Below are 9826 nucleotides of genomic sequence, written 5' to 3'. Positions count from 1 at the left end.
GGGGAGGGAGGGGAGGGAGAGGAGGGCCCGCCTCCCCCAGCCTCTCCTGGGAGCAGAGCCTCACCACGTCCACTGAGATGCCAGCAGAGGGGTTGCTGATCGCCTGCAGGGACCGCAGGTAGGGGAACATGGTGGGGTCCGTGCCGAGCCCGCAGCTGACCAGCAGACGCACACGTACACGCCGGCCAAAGGCGGCTTCCCGCAGTGCATTGTCCAGCACTGGCCAGTACCTGGGGAAGGCAGGGTCAGGGTCCTGCCTCAGGGCCCTGGGATGAACAGGGGTCCTGGCAGAAGGGGAGACCTGCGAACCCGGGAGCCGCCCATGGGGGGGGCTGTGCTCTCCAGGGCCTCGCTTCCCAGCGGTCACCTGGCAGGGTGGCTGAAGCGCGTGGTGGGGAAGTACTCCATCACTGAGGCGAAGATGAACTCCCGGGCACCCTCCATCACTGCCAGCACTGCATCCAGGTCCTGGGTGCGGCCTCTGGGGCAGAGGGCTGGTGGCGAAGCCTGTGGTGGAGAGGCACCCCTGCAACACTGCCAGGGCCCCCACCTGGGCCCCACGTACCACCCGGGGGCCTCGTGGTGGGGGAGGGGAGGCGAGCCGCACTGCCTGGGAAGAGGGCTCTCAGCAGGGCCCTGGGCCCGGCCTGCACCTAGCCAACGGCCAGCCTCTGGGCTCTTCACAGACTGCCCCTGCCCCAGGAACCTTCTCCGCTTTCTCCAGAGTGGGACCCCCTTATCCAGGGTCTCTCCGCGTTCTGACACAGTCTTGGCTGCAGACCAGTCACTAGGGTCGCTGGGGGCTCAGAGGGTCAGTGCTCTGACAGAGGGCAGTCGTGGGCATCCCCTTCCGCGCCGCAGAGTGTCTGATGCCTGGCGTCCCTAGCCCCCACAGCCTCTGAGCCCACCCACACTCAGCAGTCTGTTTGAGACCCCAAGGGCCACAGATCCCGCTACCTCTCTGGCCAACTGTCTCCCACAGATGGCGCTGACCTGGCATCCTTTCCAGGAGCTGGGCCTGCCAGTGCCGGCCTGCTTGTCCCTGGCACTGGTCTCTGAGGACCCAGAAGCTGCTGGTGGTGCTGAGGACTAGGCCCAGGGTGTGGCAGGGCCCTTGCTGGTCTGGCCAGATAGGGGAGAGGAGGGTCCTGATGGCCTCTCTCCCCACCTTACCGAGAAGTAGGCCATGGTGGGCAATCCATCAAAGTGGCACCGGAGGGGCTGGAAGCGGTTGATGTGGGATGAGAAGTTCTGAGGCCAGGTTTTGGGGAGGACAGCCTGGGGTGCCCCCAGTACCCAGTACGTCTGGAAAGTTTTCTCCAGGTCCTGGGCCAGGCGGCTGCAGTTGTAGATAATGGCTCCAAGTTCCTTCACCTGCAGGAACCAGGGTCAGTAGCCACAGGGAGCAAGGCCTACCAGGGGAACCTGGGGCCCATCACCTGGCGCTGGGCAGGGTGCAGCCCTTCCCCCTGGCAGCAGCTCTGCGGCGTCACCTGCAGGACCTGTGACAGTGCACCCAGGTGGAGGGCCACTGCTCCCTGGGTCCCTGTTTTTCCTGAGCGGTGTTTTCTAGTGCTGAAAGCGATGTTTGTTGGACACCCCAAAATTGCATAAAACACAAGGAAATAAAATTGCTCTAAATTGCACTGTTAAGGGATAACAACTGCTACCATGATCACATTTATTCTCTCTCTCTCTCTCTCTCTCTCTCACACACACACACACACACACCACACACACACACGATCTCTTTAGTGGAATGAAAGTACACTCCATGGAGAACTTGGGGCCACTCATCCCAAGAGAGGAAGCTGCTCACTTTGGTCTTTGACATGTGGTGTGTGTGGTGCTGTGGGCTGGACCAGCCTCCAGCATGTGCCAAGCACACACTCACACTCTGCCACTGGCTTCAGCTCCAGCCCTCGGACACATTTTTGTTTTTTAATATTTTTTAGTTGTCAGTGGATCTTTTATTCATTTCTATGTGGTGCTGAGGATCGAACCCAGAGCCCTATACATGCCAGGCAAGCACTGGACCACTGAGCCACGACTCCAGTCCCCCTTGGACATGTTTTTAATGCACTGCGTCTTCTAAAAAGCCTCTTGCTTTGTAATCTGCATCTTTCTCTGATGGCTGTGGTCTAAGCAACTTCCTGTCCTTCAATGTTACTCCCTGGCATGAGTGCTGGGCCGGTGGGGCCTGTGTCTGATCATCTCCTCTACAGAAAGCTGATGGCACGGCTCTGTGACCCAGGATTCCATCTGCTGACTTCTCATGACACTGACTTCCTCTGATCAATGGGGACATCAGGCAAAGCCCTTGGGACTCGGAGGGGGAGGAACTCCAGATGGGCCTCCTGTCCATGAGTCCTGGGACTTACCTGCGTCAGGGACCGCCAGTCCATGTTGGCACTGCCCACGTAGATGTGCCGCCCGTCTACAACCCAGAATTTGGAGTGCAAGACACCCCCAGTGAACTGCCTCATGGGCACCTGTCGCACCTGGGCACCTGTGATGGAACACGGGCTCTTTGTGTGTGCTAGCTGCAGGGTGAGCCTGATTCTGATGTGTCGGTCCTCAAAACAGCAGTGCCACCTCAATGTGGACGCTCTCCTCACTTGACTGGTGAGGAAATGGAGGCACAGCTGGCCCTGGGTCTCTCTGGGCAGCCCAGCTCCAGAGCATTTGAGATGACTGAGCCTGCTGTCACCTGCCACCTGGCCTCAGCCTCGTCCTCAGGGCCAAGCAGCAGGGCACCCAGGCCGCCCCACACTCTGCCCTGTGGAATGTGCCACTCTGGCTCCTGGGAGTCTGCCTGAGTCCAGGTGACATCAGCTCAAGGGAGCTCAGAGTCCTGGGCTTCTCCCTCCGGGGTCGAGGGGAGCAGTGGGGGCCTCCCCCACCCTGCCCAGCAGTTCAGTGGCTCTTTGCCTTTGTCCCGTGGCGTCGGCCAGGGTGGAGAAGGCGCCTACCGTGGGCGGCCAGGACCTGCAGGTCGGTGGAATTCCTGGTCAGTGATGGGCTATTGGTGGCCACCATCAGGGAGATGTCCTTGTCCAGCAGCTGCTGCAGCTTCTGCAGAATAGCCTCTCCCTGTGAGGCCACGCTGGCCATGAGAGGTGGCCCCCAGCTGGGCCCTCTGTCCCTCCCCCCAGGACCTGTGGCTGCCCATGGCCTAGGGCTGGGCCAAGGGTCTGGATGACCTTGGTTGGGAGCAGAATTGCACTTAGGCCAATCTAAGTGCTCTGACCCCCAGGGGCCTCCCCTCTACCCTGCCCAGAGCTCCCAAGAAAGGGCTTTACCCTGCCCTTTCCCAGTCCCCATCATCGCACTGGCCCTGGGCCTGGGCCCCAAAGCTCCACACAGATGGGTGCCCTGACTTTCTGTGTGCTCATCCCTGGGGCAGGTTGGGGCAGCCTTTAATCTCAGGGACAGGGGTGGGGGCCAGGGATGCACCGGCTGGGAAGACGAGTCATTGACCCCGATGTCAGGCCCCGTGAGGGACCAGTAGTATGAGGCCACATGGATGCTCTCCTGGGCAGTGTCCAGCAGCTGCAGCCAGGCCTGGGCCAGTGGCTGGGCGGATGGGCTGCCAGCTGCAGATGGCAGGTCCTGAGGGATGCTTTCCACAAGGACAAGCCTGGAGAGAGAGGCAGGAGGGGGCCGGGTGTGGCTGCCGGAGCCACCAGCCTGCCTTGGCCATCTGCTCCCTCCCTGCCGCCCAGCGGGAGGCACTACGGCCCATGTGGTCTGGGGCCCGAGCCGCCAAGCTGAGGATCCAGGAAGGGCAGCTAGACGGAACTGGGGGAGGAGGCCTGAGCCCCACCAGCTGTGGCAGCAGTGACACCCTGAGGGGACGGGGCTGCCTGGCCTGCAGCCAGGCTCCACCCCAACCCGATGGATAGTGAGGTGAATGGGGAGGCTCCGGGGTCTGGGACCCCGACAGCAGGGAGCTGCCTCGGGGCAACAGCACCAAACCCCGCGGGATGAGAGGACCTGAGGTGCCAAGACTCACTCAACAGCGGACAGCGTTCACCAGCCTGGCCAGGGCCCCGGGCAGCCCTGTTTTCTGCCAAGAGTCCCCAGCCCAACTTGAGCCTGACACTCCAGGCCCTTCCCGTGACCCATGTCCCCTGCAGGTGCTGGTGGAGGGTGGTGCTCGGCCCAGAGGAGGACCCGGTGGTGGAAAGCAGGCACTGTCCAGGAGACCTGCCCCCACCGCAGGCCCTGTGGGCTCACTCACTGGCAGGAGTCCCTCTGCTGCCCAGCCTCTCCTTCCAGGGCCTCCCAGGACTCAGGGGACACTTCTTCGGGGTGCTGGTGCCAGGCGCGAGGAAGGGGCACTTGCCACAGGAGGTAGGTGAGAGTCACGAGGCCCAACCCCAGCACGGCCAGCATCCCCAGCACCTGTAGGAGACACTGTCTCTACAGGGTCCTGGGAGGGCCGTGACCGCCCCCCAGTGCAGGAACAGACTGCCAGGCGCTCCAGAGGGCCCTGCTGCAGCTGGGCTAGGCCTGGCGGGGGAGGAGAGGAGGACAGAGGGCAGCCAGGCCCTCTAGGTTGGGGTTGGTGGTCTGCAGCCCACTGTGTGGCGCTGTGGTCAGCGGTAACTGGCTGCCCCAGCTTCCCTGGCCGTGAGATGCAGGCAAGGTCTCCAGCAGCCCCGGGGCTTACCTCCCCCGCTGGCCTGCCCTCCCACCCAGGGCTGGTTTTCTCTTCTGTACTTGGGCCCAGGGTTCTAAGATTCTATTTAAAATTGACTTTTAAAGTAATTAGAATTGGGAATTAGGCTAAAACTTGTCCTAGGCTGTGGCGTCCCTGGTAAACCCTCCCTCGAGACCCCGGGTCCTACCGTGCTGGTTCTGCTGCATGGGCTGCGGCGTGGTCTGGGGCAGGGCCACTCGGGGTCCTCTGCTGTTCTGCATAGTGGAGCCAGCAGCTGCAGGAGGCAGTCTGGGCTCACAGGCAGCTCTGGCACCACGGTGTCAGCCCTTTGTGGGGTCCCTGCAGACACACGCTCAAACCCCCGGAGTGGGTCTCAGCCTGGGCAGGGCCGGGCTCTGCTGCACACCCGCCACGGGCAGCCTGCCTGCGTGTGGACCCGGAGCTGGCTGCCCGTGGCTTTCCTGGGGCCTTGGGCCTGTCTAGCCTGTGCCCTGCAGGCTGTGCTCCCCTCCCGGTGCCCCCGTGGCGGGGTCTGGACGTCTGTGTCTCGGTTCCTTGTTTCAGCCCAGCTGCAGCCGAGTCTGAAAGCACTCTTTCTGCTTTTTCGGCTTGGTTCCTCCTGACTGGCCCCAGCAGTTGCCCCCCTGCCAGGGTTGCCTGGTCTCGGCCCCTGGGTATGTGACCGCTGCTGGTGGAGGCCAGACCTGGTGGGGGACGCAGGCAGCCAGAAGCCTCCAGCAGACTGCGTTGTGTCCAGGGCAGGGCCTCCCCTGGCAGCAGGGAGTCTGCAGTTCTGGGATGGACTCACCTGTGCCCACAGAGTGGTCCCTCCATGGGGTGCTGGGAGCCCGGCTGGCACCACTGCCCTGAGGGCACCACAGAGCAAGTACCTGGGAGCTGTGTCCACCCTCCCCGGGTACAGGGAAGGGCCTGTGCACAGGATGGGGCCACTGTGCCCTCTAGCCCCCGACTGAAACACCACAAAGGCCCTGGTGACGCCAGGGGTCCGAGGTTCAGGGCCCGGGGGGCACTGGATGCCTGTGTGGAGTGTGGGGCTGGGCGAAGGGGCCCCTGGGGCTTCTCCCTGCTGTCCTTCCCAGCTGGGGCTCAGAGAACTTGGCCACCTCAGCCTGGGAGGGTGCCCAGGGCCTGGGGCTCTGTGTGGCCCAGAGCCAGAGCGCCACAGGGTGGTGGGACCCGAACCCATAGCTTGAAGCACAGGGGACATGGGCTCAGGCAAAGTTACCAGGCCCAGGATCCCCCTGCCCAGGTGCCCCTGAGGAGGAGAGTAAGGGTGACACCCCAGGCCACCTGGGCTCGAGCTCTCAAGATGGCCGCCTACACAGGGGCGGCCCAGGCCCTGCGAGCCCAGCTTCAGGCTTCCCCTCCTCCGTGACTTTCTGGGGAGGTGGCCTGTGTGGGGTTCTGGGCTGGGGCACTGGGGACCCTCGGGGGCTTGCTCGGCACTCCTGCTGCCCCTCCTGGGAGAGGGCTTTTGCCCTCAAGGTGCCCAGACAGAAAGGCTGTCCAGCACTGCAGCCCGCTGGACCTGGGTCCTGTCAGGGGCGGCTCAGGCACCACAGACCCTCGGACCTCCTTCCAGCCAGGGGGACTACACTGGGGCTAGGGGACGGGCCTCCTAGGGCCTGGGCAGCTGAAGCTCTGTCCTCCCACAGGGGCCCTGGGGACCTGTGTGGCCCTGGGGGAGGGCTGGCTATCTGATGGAGGGAGGCATCTCAGGGCTGAGCTGGGCTGGGGGACGGGGGCCCTGAGCCTCCCCAGCCCCATGGTGGGCCGCCAGGGAACCCTGGAGGCATCAGAAGCCACAGCCGAGGTGTGGGGATGTGCCCTGCAGGGCCTGTGGCTCACTGGATGTCCCAGCTGTCCTGGCTGCACAGACTGGGCAGGGAACCGGTAGTGCAGGGCCAGTGGAGGCTGTGTGAGCCCCTGGGCCTGGGGTGGCTGGGAGCATGAGCCCTGGTGGGGACAGCAGCTCTCCCCAGGGCTTTTGGCCTTCTCCACCCAGCTCAGGCCTCCCGGCACCTACCTCTGGGGGCCCTGCCTTGGCCTCCATCCGGGCTCCAGTCACAGACTGCATCCCCTGGCTCAGGGCAGGCCCTCCTGCCTCCTCTCCAGCCCACCGCTTCCCTCCGGGCCACTTCCTCTTTTTTCTGCCTACCCCACCCCCAGTTAAGAACAGACAGCTAGAGCTGTGTGGGCCACGAGGGGTGGGGCTGAGGACTTTCACCCGAGAGAGAAAACCACCCCCTCAGCCCTCCTAGGGGTCACATAGAGGGTTCACCTTGACCACAGGCCACAGAGACCTGAGCACCCAGACTGACCACATCTAAGAGCAGGTGCTCTAGAGGCTATGATGGCTCCACAGCCACTGGGGGGTGGGTCCTGTGGGCTCCCAGTCCCCAACCCCTAGGACCCCTAGCTTCATGGTCCCACAGCTGCTGCTGGAGCTCAGCCATTGTTCCATGTTCCTAGCAGAGGGGGGCCGCTGCACTTGATTTTCTGTACTTTGCCCTCCGCCCTTTTGAAAAGAGAATAAGGGACATCCCAGAGGAGGCTCCCCAGAGCTCCCACGGCACCTTCTCTTATCTGTGATCTAGAAGTCGATGGAGATTTGGTCACAGGCCTGCACCTAGCTGCGCAGGAAGCTGGGAGGTGCAGGCTGCTGGGGCCTCTGTGCCTGAGAATGCAGAGGCCTGGCTACAGGTCAGCCTCACCCATACCGCCGTGGCCGGGGTCTCCTGAGTACAGTCCCTCTGGTCCTTCAGACTGGGCCTGGGGAGTAGCCCTCTGCTTGAGGTCAGTGCTTACTCACCCCTCACTAGGCGGTGAGCTTCTGTCCAGGGTGCTGACCTCAGAGTGTCCACAGGGAAGGACATCGGCTCACTGAGGCAGGTGGTGTTCCCCAGAAAGGGCGGGAGTCCTCGTCTTTCAGCCAGCAGGGGTGTCCACGGCCGCGGAGGAGAGTGTCATGGAGCAGTCTGCTGTGGCGGGAGCATCACCTGGGCCTGCAGCCCCACGCAGCCTGGCCACCACACCCACAGCGTCCTTCCCTGCCTCTTGCGTGGCCAGGCAGTCGCCCATGCAGACCCTTATTGGCCACCTGAGCAGGGGAGTTTGTCCACCTGGGGGCCGTGAGGAGCATAACCACACAAGATGAAACCACGCACAGAGAAACAGGGAGATCGGGATTTAGGTGGACACCAGGGGCTGGGGCGGGCGTCACCGGCCTGCCGACTGATGCGGGTTCCCAGGCTGGAGGCGCTCCCACCATGACCGAGGAGCCCCCAGCTCCCTCCACTCCACATGCCACCCACTCCTGGGCCTGTGCTGCGCTGTAGGCCCTGGGCTCCCACGCAGGCACCGTGGCAAGGTGGTCTGTCCTCCCTGTACACGGTCAGGTGGTCCTGAAGCCTCGCTGCAGTTGACTTTCTGTACTTTGCCCCCTACGCTTTTAAAAACTTCTCTCTTGTCCACTGTGGAAATCACTGAGTCTGTGTTTTCTTTACGCTTTTTACCACATCCCAATGGTTTGAAAAGTACGTACTTTCCCTTCAAAAATAATTATTTTATGGGCACCTGAAAATACATGAGATGCACATGGTGACAGTGACGTCAGTGACACTAAAGCAGGCATTTGTGCCAGCACGGGCCTGTGTTGGAGCCACAGCCATGCTCTGAGCCCCAGCGGTCCACTCCCTGGGACCGCACCCAGCGGAGACTGTGCTGGTCACCGCCTCCGGCTCCTGGCAGGATGTGGCTCACCCCCGGCTGCACTTGACCTGGAGATTCTCCTGTAAGCACTTTTCTCACGCAGATGTGTGGCTGCTGGTCCTGGGTCCCGTGGACCTTTGGGAAGGAACCTCATGCAGAAGAGATCACAGTATGCCATGCTCCACGCGTGGCCTGTCCACAGTGGCTGAGTGGAGGGACGGGGTGTGGACCTGGGGTTCGCCTCTGGGTCCAGTGTGCTCTCCCTCCGGCCTCGGGAGCTGGGCCCGGGCAGGCACAGTCAGCTTTAGTAGATGCTGCCACTTCTCCCAGGACACCCGAGCTGGGTTGTAGGGCCGGCCCAGGGCTCTCGGTTCAGCTGTGCGGTAGGACGGTTGGGCCCGCCATGGTTCCAACCTGTAAGTCTCTGCTGGCCACTGGTGTGGAGCCTCTTCTAGTCACTGACCACGGAGCCTCTTGGACGGTGCCTGTCGGAGTCTCATGCCCATCTTTCACCTCCTGGCTTCTTCCTCTGACTTGAAACGTTTGTTTTACGCTTTGGATACAAATTCCTTGTAGGACTTTGAGGGCGTGACGTCTTTCCTCTCCTCTTCCTTCAAGGTGAATTTGGATGAGTGGACGCTCTGAGTTTAAGGAAGTTTAATTTATGTTCTAGTAGCTTCAGTTATTTAAAATGTTTCCTTTGTAGGGAATGCTTTTTAGGTCCTATGAAGAACCGTTGTCACTCAAGTCACCTTCGGATGACTGGTTGTCACAGCGTCCCCTCTGGGTTGGAAGGGGGCTCTCGTTCTCACCCCGCCCTCTGTGTGTCCTGAGCCATTTCCGTTGCTCTGCATCGGATCTCAGCAACGTGCTGATGAGACGTCTTAGGGATCACCTGTGTATTTTTCTCCACAGTCGTTGGGTGTTTGGGATCCAAGGGCTCATAACTCTCCTGACCGCTGGACCACCTTGTGCCACTGCTTCTTTGAGGATGTTTCTATCCTGCCCTGTGGATTGCTCCACGCCCCACAAAGTCGGGCCTGTGCTGTGTTTTGTTTGTTTGTTTTCTTGTAAGTCTTCTTTCCCTTTTGTCTGTGATTCATTTTAAGTGGTGTCTATCATTGCATCTTCCAGATGCAGAAAGACTAGGCCTGGGATTGTGGCTCAGCGGTGGAGCGCTCCCCTAGCACAGGCGGGACCCGCGTTCCATCCTTAGCACCACATAAAAATAAAGGCACTGTGTCGTGTCCATCTACACCTAAAAAAAAAAAAAAAATAGATGCAGATGCCACAGTACTGGCTGGGCACACAATCACGAGCCACCACACAGCTTGTAAGATTCAAACAGCAACTCTTTATTCCCGAACTCACACCAGCCGTCTACAATCACGTTCTGGGGAAATCCACGTTCTCTGCCCAAATCCACCT

The 9826-nt window shown here is 61.5% G+C and overlaps 1 protein-coding gene across 1 annotated transcript in view; it reads right to left on the bottom strand.

Moving 5' to 3' along the window:
* The window catches only part of Pld4 (phospholipase D family member 4), a 9366-nt gene extending 2502 nt beyond the window's left edge, over nt 1-6864 (bottom strand). Inside the window, exons 1-9 of the mRNA XM_015496349.2 lie at nt 6714-6864; nt 4854-4940; nt 4244-4407; nt 3457-3640; nt 2973-3093; nt 2382-2509; nt 1174-1374; nt 368-507; nt 65-230 (exon numbers count right to left, since the gene is read on the bottom strand). Coding sequence (XP_015351835.1) covers nt 65-230; nt 368-507; nt 1174-1374; nt 2382-2509; nt 2973-3093; nt 3457-3640; nt 4244-4407; nt 4854-4940; nt 6714-6764 — 1242 coding nt within the window. The 5' untranslated portion in view covers nt 6765-6864. The remainder of the gene's footprint in view (nt 1-64; nt 231-367; nt 508-1173; nt 1375-2381; nt 2510-2972; nt 3094-3456; nt 3641-4243; nt 4408-4853; nt 4941-6713) is intronic.
* Nucleotides 6865-9826: the final 2962 nt, after the last annotated feature.

This window comes from Marmota marmota, unplaced genomic scaffold (assembly GCF_001458135.2).
Source record: "Marmota marmota marmota unplaced genomic scaffold, marMar, whole genome shotgun sequence".
Lineage (NCBI taxonomy): Eukaryota > Metazoa > Chordata > Mammalia > Rodentia > Sciuridae > Marmota > Marmota marmota.
This window is presented reverse-complemented; position numbering and strand designations above follow the sequence as displayed.